Source organism: Coturnix japonica, chromosome 7 (assembly GCF_001577835.2).
Source record: "Coturnix japonica isolate 7356 chromosome 7, Coturnix japonica 2.1, whole genome shotgun sequence".
Lineage (NCBI taxonomy): Eukaryota > Metazoa > Chordata > Aves > Galliformes > Phasianidae > Coturnix > Coturnix japonica.
The window spans coordinates 3,714,083-3,740,230 of NC_029522.1; the positions used below are offsets into that span (position 1 = coordinate 3,714,083).

At 43.4% G+C, this 26,148-nt stretch overlaps 1 protein-coding gene across 12 annotated transcripts in view; it reads left to right on the forward strand.

Moving 5' to 3' along the window:
• AGAP1 (ArfGAP with GTPase domain, ankyrin repeat and PH domain 1) overlaps positions 1 to 26,148 on the forward strand; it is a 257,074-nt gene that overhangs the window by 61,757 nt on the left and 169,169 nt on the right. For 5 of the 12 annotated variants that reach the window (XM_015867759.2, XM_015867757.2, XM_015867756.2 and 2 more), the window contains exons 2-7: positions 9,361 to 9,419; positions 14,335 to 14,422; positions 15,095 to 15,106; positions 23,225 to 23,310; positions 25,137 to 25,172; positions 25,911 to 26,052. In XM_015867759.2, the coding sequence (XP_015723245.1) occupies positions 9,361 to 9,419; positions 14,335 to 14,422; positions 15,095 to 15,106; positions 23,225 to 23,310; positions 25,137 to 25,172; positions 25,911 to 26,052 (423 nt within the window). The remainder of the gene's footprint in view (positions 1 to 9,360; positions 9,420 to 14,334; positions 14,423 to 15,094; positions 15,107 to 23,224; positions 23,311 to 25,136; positions 25,173 to 25,910; positions 26,053 to 26,148) is intronic. The other 7 variants (XM_015867760.2, XM_015867762.2, XM_015867761.2 and 4 more) reach the window with 3 other exon arrangements.

The following is a 26,148-nucleotide window of genomic DNA, read 5'->3' on the forward strand; positions in this document are numbered from 1 at the left end:
TTTTCTGTAGCCACAATTTGAAAGGAGTGAGAAAGTGAATCTCAACACTCCCCTGGTTGCAGAGCGCAGGCTTGAAATGGTGAGCAGAGAGGATGGGCTGGGAGTTATTTGGAAGTAATTGAACCTGATAGTGTGAATTTTTGCATCTTAGTGCTGCGATTTCACCAGCTGGTACAGGACAGCATTGATATTCCATAGAGGAACAAAGCATCCTAGATTGCACCAGTGCGCCTTGTACAGTTTGTTCTGCTTCCCTGGAGGTGACTTGAAAGGAAGGAGCATTTTGATAAGCAGGCAGTTAGCAGAGCCTTGGTTTGTGGGCTGAGGGGCTGGATCACACCCCTGTAACCACACTGACCTGATTGTGGCTGCATGGGTGTGCCTGTAAGTAGGAATCGCCTTGGTGTGCTTTAATCACGCCGAGCATGTGGCCGTCAGGTTGGCAGAGGCTGTTTGGAAGTGTGAGTGCTATGGATAAATGATGTAGTGGGGAAGGGCGAGCTTGGCTTTTATAGGGGAAATCACAGCTCACAAATTTGCTTGAGTTCTTGAGTGGAGGACATGGGAAATTTGTTAAGTACAATTTATTTGAAGGCTGTGGAGGAGCTGCTCTCGTGAGAGTCATGAGTTGAGCTGCCATCAGATAAAAGGGGGGCTTCTCTTGTGTGTATAGTGAAGGAGAAAGTGGGAGATATGGAAATAAGAAGTTCCCTATGAAAAACAATTAGCAGCAAACCCAGGTTCTACAACCACTTTGGGTTGAGATACTGGTAAACCTCCTGGGATAGGGGGTGAAACAGGGAGACAGTTCTCTGTTTTTCAAGGTCAAAAAAATGAGGAGCTATGGGAAGACTTTGGGTTTAGTTAATGGTGGATAAACTGGCAGATTAAACTTAAATGTGGCAGAGTGCAAAGAGCTGCATGGGAATAGAGCAGTCCTAAATAATTCATCAAAGGCTCTGCATCTTTGCATCTGTGAGAGCTTTGTGGGAAACATGAATGGAGCGCTCTGCAGAGCTGAAAGCAAGTAGTGTTAGGGGCGGAAGACAGTGCACCTTGTAATGGCACCATAGAAAGAGAGCAACGTGCCCATCGCTGGGGGGGTGGTGGTGGTCCTTGCATCTGGAAATGAATACAGGAGAAGGAAGTGCATGAGAACAGCAGGCAGTTCAATCCACACAAGGGCCAAACGAGCTGAGTGGAGGAACTGTGCTGTAGGAAGGGGAAGACAAAGGGAATACAGCATCCTGGGAGAGGAGGGGAGTTAAAGATGGACTTGTTCTTGGTGAGCCCTTCTTTATGTCAACTAGGAAACATCTCCTGTGACTGTTAGGAGGCAGGTTCAGAAGCAGCCCAATGCAGTTCTCTTTTGCTCTGCTATGCGAGAGGTAACTGAGCTGTGAGTCCCTGTAGGACTGTGTGAGTTTTAGTACTGAAGGGCTCAGCTATTAGCTGGTGGATAAAATAGATGTAGGGTTGCTTTTATTTGAAGAAGGTACTTCATATTGAGCTACATGTTGGAGGAGTGCATGGGGGGGGGAGTCGTAATGCCCTGTAACACCCTGCTGCCAACCTGGGTTACAATAGGAATGTAGGTTGTCTGTGAGTTACAGTGTGGTGTTGGCTGTGATTTAAATACTATTTTATTGAGAAGTGTTGTTGTTTTACATATAAAGCCCTATTTTGTCCTCTACTAAGCAGTCATCAATTTTCTGTGCTTCATCTTTATTGTTTTGCTTTGTCTTTTATTCTTACCTACTTGGAAAAGATAAAGCTGTGCCAGGCAGTTTCTCAGTTGTACTTGGCATCTCTGTGTTGTCTTTCTTTCTTTCTGGCCAGCCAAATAAAAGCCTTTTCTATGTTCATTTAAAACCCGCTTCATGTTTCTCCCACTTCATCTTTTTTTAATTTGAATTTTGACATTGATTCTTCTTTGGTGTACTGCGTAACCTGCGCCTCCTCAGCTTTGTCACCCGCTGTAAGGAAGTCTCTCCTCTATATTCAGACACAAAGGTTAATTCCTTGTTTATGTCTTAAGTCTATAGTCTTTAGACTATGGTTTACTCCCTTGGGATGCTGTGGGCATCTTTGCATCTCCAACATGGCTTTGTAAAATGCTTACTGCTCCTGTGATGTCTTGAGCATGGCTTTTTACAGCTTCAAATCTTATCACCAGGTTTTCATTTGTTACGATTGATGTAATCTTTCCTGTGCTGGCTCTGGCCTTCCCCAAAGATACGGTGTAAAACAGAGCTCACCTCTGACACTGACCTGCTTTCTGATGAGCAAAACAAGGCATTTCCCAGGCGTTTCGTCTCCAGTGGCTTTGTTTGTTTTCCTGGAGCCGAGTTGTGTTATGGTTAATTGTTGGGCTGCGCTCTCTGGGGTTTTGGTACTTAAAGAAATACTGTGTATTGCCTGAAAATAACGATACAGTTTCATGGCAGGATGCAGACCTACCTTGAGGCACCCTCACAACCCAGAGCCCTACCCAGGGGGGAGGAGTGCTGTTTTCTGTCCCATCACAGGTAATAAGCATTTGAAGTGGCGTAGTTTTTAGCCATGCTTACTGAGAAGGTTGTTCTAGCCAACTTAATGGCAGAAATGTGTCTTAATACACCCCACTTTTGATCATTAACACAGCAGCATTGCTTGGTCTGCACTGTGTGTGTGCTTTCTGGTTGCAGAGATGCTAAGGACTTTGAAAATAAATAGAGAAGGAGTGCTGCTAAGATATCCTTTGTTTTGAAGTGCTTGTTGCCTTTCCTGCTGTTAATGTGCTAGGGATTGGCCTTACTGTGATGCGACTTCAATTTTCTGTTTCTGTCTGCTTTTATATTCCTCTCAGTTTCTTCTTATGGTTGTCCTTGCCCTGTCTCTAAGAGGGACGGTTGGTTTTGTGCCACTGTTCCTCAGAGGAGCACTGCTGAGCGTTAACAGATTTGCATTTCTTTGGTATTCCTGTCTAATCCTGACAGTCTTTGCTCTTCGCTCTCTGAAGTGTGCTTCTGTTATCTGATGGCAGTTACCTCAGGAGAGAACCCTAGTTTTAGCTGTGGGATTTTATGCCTCCTTTAAACGAGCTGCAGAATCCTACCTCTTGAAGCACTGTGCGGCCCTTGTGTTTCCAGGCTGAGTATGTCATTTATTGAGGCTGCAACCTCTGCATGATGAGAAATATCCTGGCTCTCAGATAGAAGGCCTTGGTAGGAGCTGTTCCATCTAAGGACAAAGCAGACGGAGGAGAGCTGCTCAATTTGTAAGCCCAAAGGTGTATTTTAGACAAGGCTGACTTGCTGTCCGCTAGGGTTGCACAGCTCTTTCCATTGCCAGAGCTCCTTTTGTTTCCATGGCAGCATGCAGGCAGTGTGCTGCAGCTGTCGGCTGCTGGGGGAAGATGGATTTGGGCTTTGACCTAAATATCCATTTAATATAGTTCTTAGTTACAGGGCATGTTTTTTCAGATCCACTGGGGCTGAGGTGCCCATCTGATAATTAGTAAGCAGTGGTAAGCGTGGCTTGCTGTAAAGCATTTGTGTTTGTGTTCATTCTGACAGATGGAACAGGCAAGGCTTTTAAATTGGCAGTTAGTGAAAACCTCTCATTTTAGGGCCATAAGCGGGTTGGTTTGTTGCAGTTTTTTTTACTTCTTTAAGGTGCTCATAAGCTGATCAGTGAGGTGTGGACAGGAGGGTGAGAGCAGGGCTGCTGCTTGGGGCCTGCATTGTGCACATGGGGCCTATGCTGGTATCGGCCTGCCCTGCACTTATTTAAAAGACACATAAAGGAATAAATGACCCTTCTTCAGCTTGGGAATGAAGAGGAGCCTGGAGGAATATTTCACCACTGGTAATTTCTAATCAGGATATGAAGGGAAGGGATGGAGTGCTGTGGCTGGCCTGTCACACTGTCAGGCTGAAAGGGAGGAGCAAAGGCAGCTGCAAACATTGGTTACTGCTTCATGTTGTAGCTTTGTATAGAATTGAATGTGTAAGCAGAGAGGATCAGTACCAAAAAGAAGGTGGTGCTTTGCTGGAATTGAAGGTGCTTTGACCTGAAATGCTGGGGCTGAGTTGGAGGGAACATGCTGAGAGATTACCCTGTTCTCTGTAATCCATGTTACTTACGTTGATATCAGAACTGCCGACCCAAGTTATGTATTTTCTTCTTTATTGAGAGAATTTGCACGCAAGCTTGGGGAAATGCATTCTAAAAGTGCTCCTTTGATAAGGCTCCAAAAAAGAGGTGTGTGGATTCATCTCCATCTCTGCTGGCAAGCAGGGACTTGCATGCATATTCTTTTCACCTGTTTGTTCTCTAATTCCTACACTTCAGTGTAGAATTAACTCTTAAAACATTGCCTGTGATGCAGGGAGCTGTTGGGGGTGGGATCGGGCCATCACACAGTCAGTGCTTCACTCTGTGTTGTTGGGGGCTCCTGTTCTTCTCAAATAGAAAAGGATCTTTTGCTGAGGGTTTCCGCAGAAATCCCTTGGCCTTTTTAATAGGTTTCCCTCATTTAAAAGGAGAGCAAAGGAGCTTTGGGATGGCCTAAGGGAAATTCTTATTAAGGAGCTTTCCAAGAATCGTTGCAGATTTGAGTCTTTTCATGTCGTACTGTAAAGACTTCTGCCAGCTCTCTGCTCAGCTCTCCTTTTGGATGGGTTTGTCATTAGGTTTTCATCTCGATGAGATGAAAAGAAATCTGTGAGCTTCTCAGGCTTTGGTTTAAATTACCAGTCAAGGGTGAGATGTTTCGGTGATAATAAAGGACAAACCAAGGTTAGCTGAGCCTATAGCTTTTTCAGATACTGCACTGGAATGGCCAGGTAGCTCTTGTGTGTAACACAGTTCAGGCAGTGAGCTGGACCAGCCTTCTCACACATCTAAAGCAGGAAGACGTGCAGGCTGAGCTGGGAACAGCTGACCTGAGCTGACACTTTTTTCCTAGCTCTTTAAGGACACAGTGACCCCCTTCTAAATGGAAATAACTTTGGGTTTGCCATAGGAGCTGTAATCTTAGTGATATCTGGTCCACTCATTCCAGGCCCCCATCTCCCTGCTGGAATGGAGTGATGACTGGATGAAGTAGTTGAGAACCATTCTTCTTGTCTTCAGTGCAGTGAGACTGCAAAGCTCAATGTTAGATGCTATCAGTGAGCCAAAGTCTGCTTTGTATGGGTGGTTGTTGTGGCATTAGTGTGGCAGATTAGAAATGTTATGCTGAAAGATGGCAAGCAGGCAGCAGAAGTGTGAACATGGCCAGATTGCTGTGCAAGAGATTCATCTCATTTCAGAACTGGAAGCTGTATGTTGCAGGTCTGTAGTGCTTGGAGAAGAGTAACCACCTGCAGGAGGTGGTTTGTTGTCTTCCCTTACCACCTTCCTGGGATGTATTGGGTCAGTTCAGTGTTGGGAGGCAATGATGTATGGCTGCTGAAGGAGCTAAGAATGGGGAAAAAAAAGATCATTCAGAGGTTTTCTTTTATCTCTTTTAATAGATAAAGTGCTTGAAAATTGTTTCCCACCTCCTCATGCCGAATCTTTCACCTACAGCCTTTGGGAGCCTGCTCATAGCCATGGTGCTGATTGCATTGGATTGCATGATGCAAGATTCAAACTGCTTGCTTTGGGTAGCAAAGTTAACAAACTAAGACTGGATGTTTCTGTTGCTTTGGCTTTTAGTCATTATTAATGGCCTTAAAAGCAGAAAGAGGATTCTCTTTCTGAAAAGTTATTCTAAGCAGGACTGGAAATTTGCCATTGGACTAAGCCAAGGAGAGCATTCAACTTGCCAAGAGTCATCATCATAGCCCACAACACTGTGTTAATGGGGAACCAAAATAGCACGTACACCTGAGTCTTTTTGGGACTAGTAGAGAAGGTTCCAATGGCTGGAGCTTAGTTCCTACACAAAGGCCTCAGGCCAGCTGAGGATATTGCTGTGGTTCGTGCTGAGTGAGTAGAGTGGGGAACCTGCATGTAGTAGAAATACTAATAGGTGGGATAGGGGAGGGGAGGGAATAAGGGAAAAATGAAGGCTATGTTCTGGAAAGGAAAGCTTGGCTAAGAAAATGCAACTGAAGTTATCTTCTTGGTGCACGTTTTAAAAGTAGCTTATTGCCATCAAGCATTTTAAAGTTTTTGATCATTGATGCAGAAGTGAAATGAAGATGACATACAGCTGTGATTAATTATTGACAGGAGTCATTCCTTTTGTATGTATAGCCTGTAGTTGGATGTGAAGGTTGAGTTCACTTCAATTCTCGAGTTAGAAAGCAATGCAAACAAGGCGGTTGATCAGCTTCATACATGTGGTTCTATTCATTATGCAGACCTGTTCCAGTATACTTAAACCAGCATTAGGTGGTGGTGGGCTTTTATTTAGCAGGATAAGATTGTGAACTACCCAATAAATGCTTTGAACTCTGCAGTTGGATGCGTCCGATGGTTCGTTCTCCTGCTGTGGTTTAGTCTTAGTTTAAATAATAATAATAATATAAAAGAAATAAAGAAATCCCCCGACCCCAAGTAGCCCGTGGGGGTGGGAGGGGGAAAGAGCAAAACCTCAGGCTTGTTTGTCTTGTTCAATCTGCAGGTATTTGACCTTTTCACCTTAACTTCCATGGGTTTGGGGATTAACTCAGAGTTAAGTCACTACTTGGAAGCATTTGTACTAGAGGGGAATTTGTAAGCTGGGTATGTTCAACATTCGTACAAATATGGCACATTGATCTCTCTTTGCTTTGCTAAAATGACCAGGTACTCCTTCCTGCCACTGTAAATTACACCTGGTGAGTCTACCCGTCAGCTTGACAGGTTGCCTTATTTGCAGGCCTCCATGGGAGCAGCTGTGGGGATCTACTTGCTTTTCCTAATCATACATAGTGGTAGAATGCTGCTTTTTGCCAAAGCTTGTTGCCATTCATTTCAGAATCCACTTTCTCTGTAAAAACAGGCATAATATTTGCCTGAGATTGGTTTTCTCTGGCTGAGAATCTGGAGGTCTTGGACCCCCCCCCCCCCTTTGTGTTGTACAGGTTTGACTAGTTCTTCTTGCTGTGCTGCTGCAGAGTCTGCTGCGTGAAATGGTGAACTTTGTTTGCATCCATCTTTTGTGGATTGGAGTGGAGAAAGTAAGAAAGCATGCACAGGAATGGGGAAGGGAGCAACAGTCATGTCATCCTTCATCCCTGCCAGAAAGATGGCTTGCTATACACAGCAATTTCTGTGTGAAGTCCTTTCAATCTATTGAGCTGTGTTACCGTTCAATACTGGTGAACATTAGTTTTGTAGGAGAGTTTGTATTTTAGGAGGGACTCTAAGCATAACTTTTATTTAATCTTAGATCTAAAACGTGGGGGTTCATTAAAGGTTGAGTTGCTCTGAGGCCAGTGTGACAAATCAGGTGTGTAGGTCTGGAATCGACTGCATCCAGCCTGGCCCTGAGTGCCCCCAGGGATGCAGCACCTACAGCTTCCCTGGGCAGCAGTGCCAGGCCCCCACAACGTGCTATAAAGAGGTCTATGATGCATCTGGCTTGACTGGATTACATGTTTCTAGCTCCCAAATTGTGTGCTGTATGCCAGAAAATAGGACTCAAGGCACGTACCTCCCCTGGCACACCGCTCTGACTGCAGGGACGCACATGACTCAGGATGTCATCAAACTAAATTGCCACCAGCAATACCTATTATTTTCTAAATATCCTAATTCTTACTGAGGTATCCACTCTAGGACTCTGCTGCAGTAACATGATACTGCCAGAGCTGGATCTTTGGCCTGACCCCCTACAGCCTTTTTATATGCTAATGTGGTAGTTTCCAAGCAATGCAGTAAATATGTATTCCAGCTGCAGCAAATTACTTAAAAGCGAGGAATGTTTTGGAGTAGGCTGTTTTGTGATGGCTCTTGGGACATGCATTTATTTCCCTCCATCCAGCCCTGTTCCCTTGTTATCCTGTCCTCATCTGGGCCTGCAGTGTTTGGTCTGAGGCTGAGATCATGTTTGACCAATGCTCACCTACTGCTTGATACAAGCAGCTCGTTCTGAGTTCAAGATGAGGTGATAACTAGAATGAGCTGTTCATTTTTCACCCTGTCACACTGCTGCAACACATTGCTAACCCGATAATTGAAACCGTGTTGTTCAAACTCGGAAATGCTTGGTTTGCTTCACCAGAACGCACTCGGGAGTTGGGCTAGATGACCTTTAAAGGTCCCTTCCAACTTAAATGATTTGGTGATATTTAGTAATAATCGATGCTGTTTCTTTCGTAACCAATAGCTATATTGCCATAAATGCTGATGGGATCATGAAGGATAAAGCAGTCACGTTAAGCTGTGTTTGCTTTAATAGTTGAAGCAGTATTTGCCAGCATCGTGTTGCAGTGATGTGTGTGCTGTGTGACTGACTCAAGATTATAATATACCAAAATACTTGTTTCTTTAAAGGTTTTCTTTTAAGTAAAGATCCTACTAGGTACACCCAACCTTCTCGTTGCAGTTGAAACATTAAATGGTGCATTAAAGATGGGGAACTATTCCGAGTTAATGTGAAATGCATCTTTGTAACATTGAGCAAGAGTGAGGTGTATAGTGAGCAACAGAGATGTAATGCAAAATACAAGCTTGCTTTGAGATTGCTTTTATTTAGGCAGTGGGAAAGTTTGCTTTCAACTCACAGTTTCTTAAGCCAGAAAGGGTTCCATTTAGGGTAGAAAGTTGCTTCCAAGCACTTTATATTCTGGATTCAGAGGGAGAATGCAATTCCCTCCTCCTGCAGGTTGCTGTGTCAGTCCCCAAATAGCTGTGTTCAAAGCTCTTGCATGCTTATGGACAGTGTAGGCAGGCAGAACTTTTCACCTGTTATTTCTTGTAACACTGAGAATTGAATCTGTTACACTGCTACTTCTTCAGTGCTCTTTAATTACTGTAGAGATGGATCTAATCTGCTGGGTGGGCGTAGTCTGTGACACCCGGTAATGTAATCAGTTTTGCATTGCTTTGGAAGATGTTAACTCGTGTTTCTGAATAATGCAGCTTGAATTGCCAGCCATCCGGGGCTTTCCTTGTAGAAGAGAATGTGTAGCATGGTGGATGGGAAGCAGCTGGACTAGGGAGAGCCTTTCTGCAACACAGGACTGGTCTGATACAGTGAGACTTGCTGCAGGCAGTGCATCCATTCTGCATTACATTTAGTTGCAGATTCTTGAGGCTTTGCTTAATTTATCCAAACCCAATGTGTTGGCCTACCAGTCTGGTGAACTCTGAAGTGTCCGAGGCCTTAATGTGGGATCTGGGGCGGCAGACTATTAAATGTCATTGCACTGACTGGGTGACTGTGTTCTGCTTTTACAGATGCCTTTGTAAATAGCCAGGAATGGACACTAAGCCGATCTGTACCAGAGCTGAAAGTGGTGAGTTTTGTATTTACTTCTTTCTCTGCAAATTCTGTTCAGAAGTGAAAACTCTTTTGAGGTTCATTAAATTTACCATGAAGAGAAAAAACACAGAAGGTGATTTTTTAACAAGTGAAGTATTTGCTTCAAAATACAACTCTGAAGCTTATGTATGTTTTGGTTTAGCCAGCATGCTTCAAAGATCCGCTTGTGTGCTTTATTTCTGTTTGAACTTGTTTGCCTACCAGCATCAGCTTCCTGGTGTGATCTTCTGGACAGGGGGGTCTTATACTTCTATAAGAGGGGGAACTGGATGCGAGCAGGTGATACCTAAAGCTCCTTTAATCTCGCTGTAAGAACATTGCACAGTTTCTTCAAGAACTAAATATCTTCTCTCCCTGCCTTAAAAGAATTTAAAAATAAATGTTCTGTCTGGTGGTTTGTTTGCTTATATTTCTCAGAGCCCTTTATTATACTTTATAAAAAGAGAACTATTCGGGGCTTTCATTTGAGGAATCAAAAACATTTCAGTTAAAAGAGTGAACAGTGATTCAGTAGCTGCTTAAGACAGTTTTTCCTTCAGCTGAGCAGTTTCACAAATAAATGGAAGTAAAGGCAAAAGAACACAGACAGATTGGGGGGAATTTCCCAAGTTGGCTTTTTCAGAGTTATAAACACAGAGGCTGGAGATGAAGGCTGAAATCTCCTACTTGTTGACATCAAACATCACTGTGATGTTTACCGTATGAAAGTCCAGATTTAATTAAATACTACTAATTTCTTAGACTATAAAAACTGCTGTGGTAGATACCTGTGATCTGCTTGGGATGGTCACAAGGCTGGATACCACTTTGTGTTTAATCACTTCTGTCTTTCTTTAAATGTGTGAGCTGCTCCAACTTAAGCATCTGGTCGCCGAGTGGCAAAGTGAATTGGACAAAAACACATCAATTCAAGGATGGACAGCTGGAGCTATGCTTCATTAGTCCAGCTCTCACATGGTAAATTTCTCTTTCCAAATTGGAATTGATGATAATGTTTATGGAGAAAGCATAGGTTAAACTTAACATAACAAATGCCCTAGTGTGCAATGGCATTCCAATGGAAACAGCTTCCTTCTGACTGGAGTTATATTCCTGTTTTAATACCACCGGTTGCACAGGGGAAGCAGAAGAGAATTAAAGGAGTTGTTGGATAAAAGTATGCTACTAAAAGACAATTATCTCCTATAATATCTGGCAAAAGAAAATACAAAAGAATTTAGGACTGAGAAGTGTTGGATGGAGTCCAGCGCACTGTGGTAGTAGCTAATGGGTAGGATCTGCATAGAGTTTCTTTGTTCATCCCACCCTCTTCCTGGCCCTGCCAATTCCTAACACCTGGAAATAAACTTGTGGCATGCAGGTGAGTCCAAAGCTGTGGTTCCTGTGCTGTAATACAGAATGCAAACAATCTCAGAGCATTAGGAGTGGTCGTGGTATCACAAGAACTATCTGTGCCCTCAGGCTGTGTTTATTTGAACTCTTTCATCTTGGGTCTCTGGTCCCGCTGTTGTGTGGGGCTGTATGAAAATAAACTGCTATGCAGCTGCTGTAGAGAATTGATTTTAAGTAGTCAGTGTGCTTGAGCCTCAAGATTCCTGTCTAAGGCTTTAAGTTGGTGTAATACTGGATAAAAGCAGAACTCTTACCATTGCAGAGATGATAATTTGATTATACTGCTGCAAATTATTGAAGCTAATTGCACCAACTGGGGCTGTGAACTTGTGCTCCAGCAGCACGGGCAAACTAGGTCCTCTATTGAAGTCTGCTCTCCCTTTCCTGTAAATCTGCCCTTGGGAAGGAGGTCTGTGTAGCGAGTCCAGAGTAATCATCAGCTCTTGGCTATGTGAGAGGAATTAAATGGCCATATTGAAAGCCAGACTGCTCTCTTCTGCTGCAGTGCGGTCATTATGTTATGTCTCTGCTGGGGATGTCAGAGAGGTACGAAAAGTGAGAAGTATTTGCTCCTGTCAGTGTTGGGTGCAGCATTGCAGGTGGGGAGATGGGTCTTAATGCTGCTGGCTTAACAAGGAACCCCTGCTCGAGTGGACTGTGCTCTATAGGAAAAGATGGTCCGTAGCTTGCTGGGAGAGGTTGCTTCCTGCAGTGTTTGGACAGTGCTTGGATTGGGGCTGAAGCTTCGTTTTCGAAGCAGGTGGTTATACCCTTAGGATCTACAGATGTTTAAAAAGGGAGTAGAAATTGAGCCTAGGGGGGCAGGGAAAATACAGGATTGAGGGGGAAAAAGGCTCTTAAGAGTAACACAAAAATATAAACAGAGAAGCAACTGGGTGGATATATTTTGCAACACATCTTTGAGAACAAATAGCGGTCCTCCCTCCTGTCTCCCCTTCCCCTTCTAGTATGAGTTGGGCTAGATTTCTTCCATGTAGTATATTTGTTTCTGCATCAGATCTGGTGCTGAGACTTCTGTTATTGTCAGAAGTGTGTTAGCTGGCTGGGTGAGACGTGTCAATTTCTGGAGCATTGCTGATGTTCCTGGATCCCGTTTATGGAGCTGTAAAGTGAGCACCGGGGTTCTCTGCAAGCTGTAGCTATCTGCATGGCATGACTGGCTGTGCTGCTCGGTGCTGTCAGGCCTTTTCAGCTGCTGGCCTCGTTAGGGGAAAAATAATCCAAACCTGCTGTGTACTTACTCTGATGTCTGAGGTGAGTTCGTGTGACTCACAATCAGATGGATTCGTGGATGCCTTGTGGCTATGCTGGCTACAAGGCAGGTCAGAAATAGCTTCGATCTGTCATTTCCAAAGGTGTAGAGCTCCTGGCCCTGTAGTGAACGCACAAAATACTCATTATTTTCCTAGCAAAACCATTCAGGGTTTGCATTCTTTCCAGTTCTTCAGAAGTTGTGTTACTCAGCAAGGGCTTTAGCACGACTATTTATCTGTGGAGGAGACGATGTAAGTGGTGTGTCTGATCTGCTGACTTAGAGATGGGGTTTTAGATTTGATTGCCATTTTTGGTTTGTTCTGTTGTGATGCAGAGCTAATAGGGAAGGAGGAGGGGAAAACATGCATTGAGAATATGAAATTCAGCTTCTTCTAAGGAGTGAGGTTACTGCTTCCATGAATTCCTTAATTTCTTTGCAGTTTTTGGTGTTGCTTTTTGAGTCAGCTGCCTAGGAGACAGAAACTGTCTTGTACCCCAAATCTTGATTTGCTTAACTCAAGAGACCTTCTTTATAGACTCTTCCACAACCTTTGATTTCAGCAGGTAAGTGTGGGCATCTTGCAGGCTTTTGCAGGTACATCATATGGCAAGACAGATGTTCCGGGTAAACAGTTTTGTTACAGCCTGGATTTAAGGCAGCCTGTGAGTTGGGAGCTTCAGTGAACATGTTCTTAGCATGACCTGAAGTCAGGGTTATGGGGATCGTTTTGGAATTTCAGCTAGGAAAGTTGGCAGTGTTTCAGTTGTGCACGTAACATATAATTCATTGGAATAAGATGCTTGTTCCTTAGCCTTGAAGGAGAAGGTAGATCTGATAAATGGCTTTGTCATGGCCAGATGTGAATGCAACTCTGCTGCGTTCCCAGAGAGCATTGCCCTGTGGAAGCAGTGTCTGAGGATGCAAGGTTAGTCATCTGCAGAGGTGGCATTTGCACATCCTTTTAGATGTAGGCATTTGGCATATGTTTGCATGGCTTGCAACTTCTAAGATGGAAATGAAATTAAAAACATCCAGTGTGCTCATTTAAACGCTCTTCAGAGTCAGCTCAAAGCCCAACCAGCAGATGTTCGTTGTCCACCCCCCCAGCTTAGATCATGTGTTTCTCTTGTTTGCCATTCCTTCTGAAATCCTTCGGCTTTCTTGGTTGTTTTTTCTTTCACTGTATCCACACCATTCATTACATTTAAATCCTGTGCTATCATGGGTGATGGGAAATTGTCTCCCACTTGCTCTCTCCCGCTTCTTTATCTGAGCTGACCTTTCGTGTCAGCTGTGGAGTGATGGCCATCCTCCACACTACTCTTTTATTAGTCTTAATTGAAGGTTGATCACAGCAGTAAAGAATAAATGACGGTCTTTGCTGCTCCCTCCCCAACCTACAGACTGTAAGGCTGTCAGTGGATCATTTTAAGGTGACATCACCCTCGCATGTTAGTGGTTGAAGCAGTTTTTAATGAGGAGGATAGCTTCTCATCGGCTAGGATTAAGAAAGTGAAACAGAGACTGTGTGCTAATACGTAACCTGTTCATCCTGCCTGTGTTGGGCAACCACAAGCAGATAACAGAGAGTTCACCCTGTCTGCAGGGAGCTTCTCTTTCGGTCTTTTGGTTAGGGTCAAGGCAGACGTGTAGAGTAGAGTAGGACTGGGTTTGTTTAAAAGGGAAAATCAGTTCTCCTCTCTCAAAAGCTGAGGATTTGCATTGTCTGCAGAACTCTGTTTCACTGGGAGAAGTGAATAAGTGGGTGGATGATAGCTGAGCCAGAACAAAAGGTGCTTTTGAAACACAAAGAAAGTGCATTCAGTAGACCCACCTGTCCCCCAGCTGTGCAGAGCAAGATGACCAGTCAGGCTTGTGCCTGGCTTGCTGTGTGTATCGCTGCACTTCTGGCTGATGGTCAGACCAGGGACAAGGCAGCAGCAGTTGTTTCAATTGGGCATGTATGCTTTCAGATGCCCTTGCGTTAGATTGCCAGGTGTTGCCAAAAAGACATTTGTATGTGGCACAGGGGTATGGGTTAGTGATGGAACTGTGCAGGTCATGCTGATGGTGGGATGTCATGACCTTTGATGGTCTTCTCTAGCCTAAATAACGCTACATCTCTATGCCATGCTTCGTTGTAAGCTGTGTTAAGATTTTCCTTTAATATACTGCTTTTTCTTGGTGTTAATTGTGCTTTAACTTTGTCTTTTTTCTCCAGGGGATCGTGGGAAACCTTGCTAGTGGCAAGTCTGCACTTGTACACCGGTATCTGACTGGCACGTATGTCCAGGAGGAATCACCTGAAGGTATGTGGATATGCAAATCCTTCTTGTATTTATTCCTCCCCAGTCTGCATCTTTATTCGTTATGAACCATGCAGAAATGAATCGGTTAATAATCCAGTTTGCTTTTTTCGATACTCACGGAGAATCGTCCTTTATCATTCTCCATAAGTACATGAAATAAGTTAATTTCACCTTTTTTGTAACCTCTCAGCATCCTTAAATGCTTTTGCATCCATTATTTGTCCATATGGGAAACGTGTAGCCTTGTGCTGGGGGAGAGCTTACTGCCCTCGGTAGTGCTCTTAGATACCAGAGTTACTGTATCTGGTATTTGGTTTGTGCAGAACTGGGCCCTTCACCTTGTCGTGAAGGGTGAATTAAAGGTGTAAATTGTTCCTTGTTTAACATATTAAGCCTTTGGATTTGAAGGTTTTAAAAAAGGAGTAAAACCAACCCCCTGAAACTTCCTGTTCTGCCATAGAATGTTAATTTGTACTTGAAAAGTAGCGATAAGCAATAATCCACATTTATAGTCTGAAATCATGAATATCGTGGTACTTTACAGACCTGTCGTACACTAAATACTTGTACATTTTTCTTTATTTATTCTCCTTATGAACTTTTAAAATCCATCTCTGAGACACTGAATTTCTGGTTCCTTCTTTTCCTTACTGGCTGTTCCATTCTTTGCAGATATGGATGCAGGTAACTATACATTGTCTTCATGGCAGCTCTTGTTTTGAAGAGACAAGAAGGCAGTCTTTGTACCGTAGCATTTTCCCTTTGTTTTGTGTATCATTTTGATTTGTTTTCTTTTGATTTCGAGTCTTCAGTACATCTCACTGTTTTTTGTCCCTTGCTGTAGTTGTCTTCTCAGCAGTAGTAGGTAGCTTCATGCATCTCTGATAACATCTGTTTGGAATTAACTCTTACCAAAGGTAGTAATTAAGTGTTTTACTTGATTTTCTAACAGTCTCTAATTGCAGTAAAAATGGGAGAAGGGGAAAGGAGTGACTGACAAAGGCTGCTGTTGTGTAATCACAGTCACAGCCACATAGTCCGGATTGTAACCTTGCCTTACATGTTTCTGCTAGGATGGATGAGGTGATAATTCAGCCTTGCTACAGAGCTGGATTTTGGTGCCATTGAGGCTTGCTGCTTTGAGAGGCTGATAGTGAGAAATGGTCATGCAGCATGTAGATCTGCTAAGAGCAACCATTCAAAGAATAATGAGCCATCTCTGCCTATTTTATTTTTTTTTTAAACTCATTTCATGAACAGGAAAAGAATAAAATCATGCAGAATTGAGCTATATTGATTAATCACAGGGGTAGCACTCTTCTCTTGAGCTGTGGATGTTTTAGGCAGTGTTCCTTGAGAGTATTGCCAGCTGTCCTCTTTGTCTTCAAGGGTGTTTATTTGCAGTGCTTGAGTGACGTTCAGGCTGTTTCTCCCGAAAGGATTAGATTTCAAAAGCACTGTCAAATCATTTCTTTGCACGTAAGTGTAGCTGACAAGCCTCACTAATGACACCGATTCATTAACAGCAGAAGAAACTGAAGTAATTAAAGATCTCTAATTCACCTTCATAAGCAACAGGGTCAAGATTTCCAGTCTAGTTAGTATTAAAGAGAAATATATAGTTTCTCTTTCGTAAACATGAAAAATGATTTGTTCAGGTGTTGTATTTCTTTCTTATCTAGCCATAAGTGTATGCAGTCAGTGTAGTTCTTCTCTTTGCCCTTATCTGTGGTCATTTTAATGCTGTGATGGGCCAGGGGTTGGACTGGGTGACCCTTGTGGGTCCCTTCCAACTTGACATAGTCTGTGTTTCTATCTAAATGCAACCTAACTCTCAGTCTGAAGAGGGCTAATAGCCATTGCAGTTGGTGGTGAATTCATGTATCTGTGTGGAAATCTTTTGCATACAAAGGAAAACAAAGGATGTGCCTCTTACCTGTGCAGTCTGCACTGTGCCTGCTGTGCTGACAATACCAAGGTTTCCTGTGCAGTACACTCTATAAAAGGGAAGAAGCATGGGAAGCTCTCAAAGTTACTTCAGCTGCTAGAAGTATCTTTTTTCTGTATCTTTTTTATCCAAGGCTTTTTATACTGCTTACATAAAGTTTTTCAGTGTCCATCTGTTTCTTCCTTCCCATTTCCTTTAATGGAAGCCTGTTTTAGCTCTTGTTTGTATTGGTAGGATGGGTTGGAAGTTCTTCATTAGATACTATGCCAGTAGGCATATCGTGATTGCAATGACATTGCAGCGTACGTGAGGCCTGGCGGTTTGTTTAGTTCTTAGGTTTTATTGTGAAGATTCTGTATTAATTTCCCAGCTCTGTAGGAGTCTGGAGGCCATATTTACTAAACAACCAGGTTTATATTTCATGTTTAACAGAGTAGGATGTGTCCTAGACTAAGCTGTGTTTGTTCCTGGTGAGCAAGCCAACTGCAATGTAAATGAAAAGCCATGACATTTGTTGTCAGGGTATGTAATTGCATGCTTTTTGTGAAGAGAAAATGTCATGCTTTTTCACTTGCAGCCTACTGGAATTCCTTAAAATCACTGTCACGCTTGTCCTTACACATGTAGCCTGTATAGTGAGACTTAGCAAGGATTCCAAGTGCATATTTGATTGTGGAGTCCTGTTCCTTTCAAGTAATTGGGCATTGCATCCATTAGCATTCCTAGGTTGGAAACGTAGTGAAGCTGCAACATTCTGTGTTGAGTTCAAATCCTTGTTGTGATGTTTCACAAGGTCTACATAGCACTCAGGACAGCCAGAGCTATCAGAGTCCTTTCTCATCTCTTCATCGCCAACCCTATGCACAGAAGACAGTAATAGCTTTAGACATGGATTTCAGGATTCTCCCCTTTCAGTTCTTTTTCTGTATTTCATTGTATCAGCTAATTATTTTTGTTCAGCTTTTCGTACTGACACCAGATATGCAATAACATTTGTCTTTTTTGATGATTCTTAAGTATCACTGCACATGGCTCTCTTGGGCCTTTGGAGCCTTTCAGGCTTAGCATAAGAGAGTGTGTTTATGTATTCTGAAGTCTCCGTTCCGTAGCCCTTCTCCTCACCCCCCTGAGACGAGCTGTGTGGTTTAGAGAATCCTTTGAAAAGCTCTGTTCCGGCAGGCTACTCAGCTGCTGCTTTAAGTGTTACACAAATAAGGAACGATGGTGATTTAAGGAAGAGGGTAGTGTTTGTTCTTTTCCTGGGGAGATGCTGAAGAAGCAGTTTCCTCGAAGGGACTTCCTTTTCAGGCTGCGTGCCTTGAGGACAGAGCGATCTTTGACATGATGCCTTTCATGCGCTGCAGCCTGAATGCTCAGAGGTTCTGATGACTTATGTCTGAGGGATCTGTGCCCTTGTAATAACAGGCTTCTCTTAAAAGTTCCATCCCAGGTAAAAACTGGAATTTAGATTTATAGCTGCTGTTGTAAATTCAGCCTCTTAATAACAGTAGAAGCCACTATTAAGTCTCCTGTGCTTCTTGCTTTGTCTGCTGGTGAGGCAGAAGTCAGCTTGGAGTGGCTGCTGCTGGAGGAAGGGGTTGTATTTCTTCTTCCTTTTCAGATTTGGTTTCTGGATGTAATCTTTAAACCACAGCCTGACATTTAACTCTTAATGCAAAATATAAACTTTGACAACCGATGATTCTTTTTATCAAGCTTGTGTGCTTTTTCTTATCTGGAATATACTGGGAGGCAGTTAAACAAGAACAAACCCAAAGCTTAGGGCAGAGGGGTGATGAATTTAGACTGGTGTCTGAAAGATGAAAGGTAGAGTAGGCCCATTTAATCCGTAAGGCATTGCAGTAAAGAAGAGCTGTGTTACTTAAAGCTGTGGGGCTTACATTTGGGATGTTGTATTTAGGATGTACTTAAAATGGAACCATAATCACCCCCCATGTAGATGTACGGATACCTTCTTTGCTTTACATTCTAGTACTTAATGTAGTTGAACTCTTAAAGCCCCTCAGCATCTTCATCTGAAGAGTGTTACTGTCTGATTCATCTCCAACGTGTGACAGTCGTGGCTGTGCCTTGTTGGGCTAAGTTTAGAAACCGTGGTGTTGAGAAATAGGAAATACAGGAGAAGCTACACAGGAAGCTGTGGTAAATCAGTCTTACAAGCTCCTTTCAAGCTGCCATCACAGGGCTTAGCATCCAGACAGAGTGCTGCAGGTGCTGTGGTGGCAGAGGTGTTGCTTGACAGCTCTGTTGGCACTTGGGAGGTGGGGGTGAGCACCAGGGATCTGCATTGAGTGCTGGCAAAGGGAGCTCCTTGCAGGTTACTGCTGTTTGCTTTCCCCCTGATAAACTGTCAGACATATTTTTTCACTTGAATGAACTGTGAAAAGAGGGCATCCTTACAAAATAAAATGTATTCAGCTGTTATTTGCTCGGTGCCAAAGTTTCTGTCTGTTTGTGCAGTAAATGTGGGATGAAAACATGTTACTTCATCACGACAGTCAGATGGGTGCCTAATTTTGCTACCAGTTCTAAAAGTCTGAATGCTCACTTGCAGGACACAGGTGCTATTTTACCTCTGCTTCAGAGTGTTGGATGATAATAAAATCTCAAACCTGTTTGTTATAATGAATAATCCTTTATAGGTTGGTGTCGTTCCTTCCTTAGGAGAGGCGACCTTAAGCTCTTTCCAGGCATGTATAACATGGCAGACGTAGTTCTGGTGGACTCAGTTACAAGCACTTCTATTTCTGAGGGCTGAACATTCCTATCTATAAGGTAACAGATGAAGAAGGGCCAATTAGTGTTTTCTCCTTTGGTTCAGCACAGCAGAAGCAGCTAGAGACCCTCCTCTGTAGCTGCGTGGGGTGGATCTTTTCCAGGTCTACCCTGACAGGCTATTTCTCATTTGGATTATTTGCAGCTTTGCAGTTCAGGACTGCTCTGCTCTAATTGCTCGATTCAGTGCCTCTTGGGAATGAGACTGGTACCTTTGCAGAGCTGTCTTTCAGCGTTAAGTGTCTCTGTTTGTTGTCAGGATGAACACGCACACCTGGTTTCTATCTAACCGTATTACATAGCATGAATTGCAGCCTCTCGTTCAGTGCAACTCGAGTGGTTAATACTGCTAAGAAGCATAAGCTCTATTACACTGAATGCTTTAATATCAGTTCATCTCCACTCACATTGCTGCCTGGTTTTGTGGACCTGCTAGATACAGCCTTCTCTACAAGCACTGCAAGATACGATAATGCATGCTTTGTGCCCATGGGTGTGCCTGGCTTTAATTGTAACAGTGAGCAGGATGGGATGGAGATCATAACAGGAGTTACCAAGGAATCCATCTACACGAGTCATTACTACCCATCAAAACAGCTAGTTTTGGTGGCAGCGTGCTGCAGTCTGAATTAGTTCTCATCTTCCTGGCTACAGCAAGGTATGAGGAGATGGACAGCAGCCATTCTGGGGGCTCTGATTAGCAAGGAAGGAAAAAAGGCATGCTGATGGAAGTGGGAGCGTTGTTTGCAAGAGATGCAAAGAAAAACGTGTTTAAAAGATAACCTTCTTGAAGTCATCTGGATTCTGGACATGGTCTTTGCTCCTCAGAAAAAAGACAATCTCTGTTTATAAGACACCCACATTTATCATGAGATGATGTTACTGGGCATAGGCTGCTGCTGCTGGTTCTTACCTTCCATGTCTTCCTCTCGCCCCCTGCCCTGCCCCCATGGCCATGGCAGTCAGCTGCTGCATGGGTTTGTCATACGGCCTGCCCCCCAAGATTTATCTTTCTCATATGGCCAAATAGGTTCATCCCTGTGGCAATTTGCTTGAATAAAGAGTCTGGCAACTGAAGCTGAGCCTGGGGACATAGCATGAAAATCAGTGGTTGCTTCAGTGAGCAATTGCTCAGTGAAACGGTTAGCAGCTAGAGGAAGAGGTGCCCAGGCCTTCCAAAATGGGGTGAAAACCTCACCCTGCGGAATTCCCTGTATAGTAGGAAGGGGTTACAATGTAGAGCATCTTTGGTCACAAACGTGTGCGCTATTTGAAATGAACATTAATTTCTACCGAGGGATGGTTTTTTTCCTTACTACCAATTCGAACCGTCGGCCTTTGTAGGAGTGACACGCATAGAAATGAGATTAAGGAGCTTTTGTTGATTCCTTCAGCCCAGCGTTCTGCCTTGTGCGAGGTCTCTCGCCGTGGCTGCAAATTGCTGATGCACAGGCTTTGTTTAGCTCTGCGTAGATCAAAGCTGGGTTTTTTATCTGGAGCATTTCACATTTGGAATCTGACCTAATAATGCACGCAATGCGCCGGGTGTTTTTGTGGGTTGCATCCCAAGCGCTGCTCTGTGTCTTCTGGTAGGTGTTTGTGTGCTTCCTATGGAGAAACAACATTTGCTTCCTGATGTAAAATTGGGAGTACATCTGAGAATTGGTTCTTACGAGTTGATACTGATCCTGCCCAGGAAAACTGAGAACAATGCAGTGATTTTCAGGCTAGAGATGCAGAGAGAAAATAACCCACATCTCAGCATCCTCCCAAATAAAAACATCCGTGCAGTGTGAGTAATTTCTTTACATGAATGGCTGCATGGAAACATCTTCCAGGGTGTAGGGAAGTAGGTATCCTCTTGTGTGGCTTTTCTGTGATGCTAAAGGTGGAATTGCAGGGTGCAAATGTGTGTAGTTGAGCTGTTGCCTACGTGTCCTTCACTCTGTGCTTTGCTATGGCTGTTAGGGCATTGCAGGAGCGATGGCTGTGTTCCTTAGAGCTGGTCCGGGCTGCTCATCTTTTTATGCCAGTGACCTCTTTTGGCAGGTACATATGGGAGCTGAGAGATTTCCTCATTAAAAAACCTCACGTGTCATAATACTGATGTGACTGGAACAAAGCTAGCTCCCTCCTTTGGGACTACTTGATATGATTTTTCATGGTTTCGAGCCTTATTCAGTCATGCATGTATTTATTTTTCTTTCTGAAGGTCATTGCCATGTTTGCATTACTTTAGATGGTGCCTTCTCCCTGATGGCAGCACAGACAGGGATGGTGGGGTGCTGCACCTGAGAGGTTTGGGCTGAGCATCAGGAAACATTTCTTTCCTGCTCATACAGTGGGACAGGCTCTGTGGAGAGCTGTTTGGTGCCCATGGCTGGCAGTGGAGGAATTTGGCCTTCAGTAACAAGCTCTTGGTTAGCCCCAGAGTGCTCAGCTGGACCCGGTGAGCTCTGCGCTCTCCTTCCAACTGAACATTTCCATTCTAAGGCATCCTTTTCAACACTTAAGTAAGGCCAGGATCAGGCATGAGCTGGTCACTCAAGGTGGGTTTCTATAGGGAGAAAGGCCTTGAGTAACTTAACGCTATCTTAGTTAAACATGGTGCGCTTCTCGGTGCTGCTGCCTTAGAATAAATAAAAGTCATATAGGCCCTGAAGTGGCTTTCAAGCAAATTCCTTATCATTGCTCACATGTGAACTGTATGCATTGTAATACTACTCCTATGGGGTTTTTTCTCCCAGTTCTCCGTTTAAGCTTTCCATTTCACTTTTCATTTTGCCTTTCAAGACTGTTTGAAGATGCTGTGAGGTTTGAAAGGCATCCTATTGACAAGAGGGGGGTAATGAGGTGGTTTTGAAACGCGTTTGGTTCATGATATTTTGTGTGTGTGAACATTCAGTGTTTAGATAAAGGAATTAGGAGATGGTGATTATACAGAGCTTTCCCCTCTTCAATCACGTATATGCTGCATTTAAAGCATCCCTCTGCAGGGCTGTGCATTAAGCAATTCATTTTATTTAACACTTCATTATGAAGTGTATACAATTAATTGACAACGTGGAGAAATAATGAAGTGGTTAATTGGAGTTCCAGGGAGCTGAGGCTAGTTTCTCTTCAGAGCATTATATCTAGTTTACATTATTCTTCTCAAGTTCACTACCAATATGTTTATGGTAACGATGTGTTTATCAGCTGCTTGATCTTAGAAGGCAGAATTGAGGTTTGCTTTTTAACCAAGGTGATGATGTGGTTGTTGGGAAATAGAATTGAAATCTGAAGGTAACTCTGGTTATAAAGTGAGAGCGTGGAGATAACTTTATTGTTAGTAGATATGTTTTATCTTAGCCTGGTGAGTTCAGAAGTACGACAGCTGGGCAGTGTTAAGCATGAAAGACCTTTGTGGCACAGTGGGTGACCTGAGTGCTTTCAGGAGTCAGAAAGCAACCCAGATCCTGAAGCACCCCAGGCTTGTTGATCCAGAAACCCCAAATCCTGCAGGGAAGGAGTGCATCATTCTCTGTTAGATAATACATCTCTATCAGGTACCTCCATTGTAGCTTTTTGTCTAACATATGTGTCTACTATTTCCCCCTAACTGTGATTTGTGACAATAGAAGTACCATTTTCATAACACTGTGTGTGTACTGTAAGAACCAGGCTTCTCTTGAGGAAAAGTTAAGACCACTGGGAAACTTATTGGGATGCTAACGGCTGATCTTTCTGCACACAACTGGGACAAATTTGCCTTTTTTGAAGATGCATTTCTCACACTTATATATAAAAGACTGTTGTCTTTTACCTGGCTATATCCAAAGCGAGTATAGCTGATGTAAGTTAATGTTTATTATGCATTTCTGGCTTTCTTTCCCCATTAAAGCCTGCAACTTACTGAAGAAATCTAATTCCTCTTCAGGTGCAAATGAAACAATTTTCATTCCCAGCATTTCATGTGTTGGTGAAAGATCTTAGACATCCTTTTTCCACAAGCGAAGCCTTTCTATGTTTTGCTTTTGTGCCTTTTCCCTTCTGTAATGAGCCGCTTTGTGTAACAGGTGGGAGATTCAAGAAAGAGATAGTAGTTGATGGACAGAGCTATCTGCTGCTGATTAGAGATGAAGGTGGCCCTCCAGAGGCACAGGTGAGCATTGCACACGGAGCTTCATCGTGGCTTCCCGTTTCTTCTAAATGTTACCTGAACCTTCCTATAAGAGAACTTGCTTTCCTTGGTTCTTGTCCTGCTCATCTTTCTGCTGCTAAAATGCTCATGTTGTTCTCCAGTGAAAAATGCTCTGCTTACAAAATACTTGTGATTTCAGGTGAAATTATGTAGTAAACTATGGGTAAATTACACAGGAAAGTATGGGTAAGTGATGCTGAATGCCTAACCGTTATGATTGCTTATATAATCTCATTTTGATTTCTAGATTCCAATTCAGAAGACATATTGATTAAAGGCAGATAAAACAGGAGCGTTCATACTTGTATACAAACAAGTGTTCCTTACTGCTTCCACATTTGCCTCCCTGAGCCACTGTAAGACTCAGTATTCCAAGTCCCGGGTCACTGTTGAGTTCTCAGGTTTTTACCTGGTTTCTGTGTATTGTGTCACCTCCTTGCCCCGTGGAAGGCAGCTGGCTTGTTGGAAGAAGGCAGCAGTGGGTTGTGTGCCTAGCACTGTTCTGCTGTTATAACAAAGTCTTTGCTTATTTGCTTGTGTGATTCTGAAACTAGAGATGTTTCTGCCCACCTAGCTGCAGGCAGCATCCTTGTCTTGAGTCATCCTCCAGCTCTCCCCCTACCTTTTCTTAGGTAGGACCAGCAGGGCTTCTCGAGTGCACCGTCTGTGCCGGCCTTGCTTTGCTCAGCTGTTCGGTAGCGGCTCAGCAGCAGGAGCTGCACCACTGCCAAACAGCTGAATGGGAGCTGTGCCAGCGGCAGCAGCTTGGATTTCAGAGCTCCACTGTTGCTGATGAACTACAGGAGGATGGGAGCATGGGGGAATGTGTCTGGGCAAAGGAGAAGAGAAAGGAGGTATGGGAAACGGAGACCAGAAGGGATATCCTGGAAGGAAGTGTGGCTCACACATCTGCAGCTTCAATGAAGTTCTCTGTTTTAGCCTGTGAATAATTTGGCTGAAGTACATAGCAGTTTGCCCAGGCCTCGATGCTCGGAGAGCATTCACTCATTAAAAAAAAGACTTAATAATTAAAAACTTAATACTGCAATTGTGGAAGTACACGCAGCCATGTGACAGACATTTTGGTACCTGGAGAATTGCTTTCCCAGAGTGTATCTGAACTGTTTGCAAACTCATGAGCAGACACACTGCGTTGCCTTTGATCCCTGCTAGGTAAATTGGGGTGTTTAATTCCCGCTGTGGCTCTTCAGAGAAGTAATGGAAGGCCCTAAGGTGTCAGTGCTGGTGTGCTTTACAGAAGACACGTTTGACTTGTCAGTTCTCTTTGTGTCATGGGCATAATTTCGAGTTGCACATATATTTAATATCTTTAATCTCCTTATTAATTCCTACCGTAGAAAGTTTACCTCTGGGCTACTGGATATTTATAACAGAAGTGGAACGTTATCTGAAGGAGAATGTTTACATCTCAATCTTCCCTTATAATTTAGACAGGGCTGGTTATTTTAGCCTGAAGGTTCTGCTTTTTGCAACAATACACTGTAATTCTGTGGATAATTGGGATAGAATTTGACCTCAGTAAGTAAAGAGCTGAAGTGCAGTCAGCAGAGCAGGAAAAACCTGCACGAGCTGTTAGTGCTGAAATAAGGGCTTACCAACCCAGAAACCTTGCAAAATATACATAAGCATTTCCCAAATGAATCTGCTTGCAGCTCTCTGTATGCTCAGTGTGCCCCTAACCTAACTGGCATGTTGTAGTAGCAGTGTAATAAGAGGCATGAGTACTGATGGCTAAAACTTGTTTCCATTGGTCTAAATTTGGGTAGGAATGGAATCACTTAGGGAAAAATAAAGGCCGTGAGGTAAGCTGAAGTTTGTTTTTTCTGTGCTATACACATTTACTGCTATGCTAAATGTGTTTAAATGGTTTTCTTTCACCTATAAGCTGACACTTGCATGGTCACTAGCCCAGCACCTTGCCTTGGGCTGTTTATGCATGTCTTTTAGTGGGGTTCTGATGCCGAAAGAGCAGTTGGCTTCACACAGAAAGCAGAATGAGACAGCCCGTACTGGTTGTCCAATACTTGGGTCTGTACGGGGAGCGAATGGAGATCTGAAGTCAGTATTTTTGGTCATAGAGATGTGAAAGTTATTAGCATTGCTTGTAAATCCACAGCCACATTTGCCCACAGAAACACCAGCATGCCAAGCACTGAGTGGGGAAAAATAACATGCTCTGTGGGGCAGTTAAGTGCTTAGGGAGAAGTACTTCTCATTCATAACTCACAGAGACACAAAGCTGAGGCTGCCATGTTTTGTTTCTGTTAATGAAAATAAGTGTGCATTGATATGTACCAGGGAACGAGCCATTCAGTCGCGAGCATTGGGGCCAATCTCTGTGCATCCCAGATACTGGCACAGTGATGAATGTTGACTCATCATCTTTTCAATACCGCACCTCAATATTATTTCTTTTAAGACCTGCTTATTGTCACTGTGTTTTTCTACGTCCAGTTTCCCACTATGTAAAATAAGAGTTGTTTTCTTTCCTCTTTTCCCTGCTTTGCTCTCAGTACGCCTTTTCCATTTTTATTCCGCAGTTTGCCATGTGGGTGGATGCTGTTATATTTGTCTTCAGCTTGGAAGATGAAGTTAGCTTCCAGACTGTTTACCACTACTACAGCCGTATGGCTAACTATCGTAACACTAGTGAAATTCCAATGGTACTGGTGGGAACACAGGGTAAGTGCATTCTTTACTGCATGCAAACACGTAGTGCCATATCCTGTCCTTTTCCATCAGCTCTGCCCCACTCGGCTGGTCAGGAAAGCTTGTGTT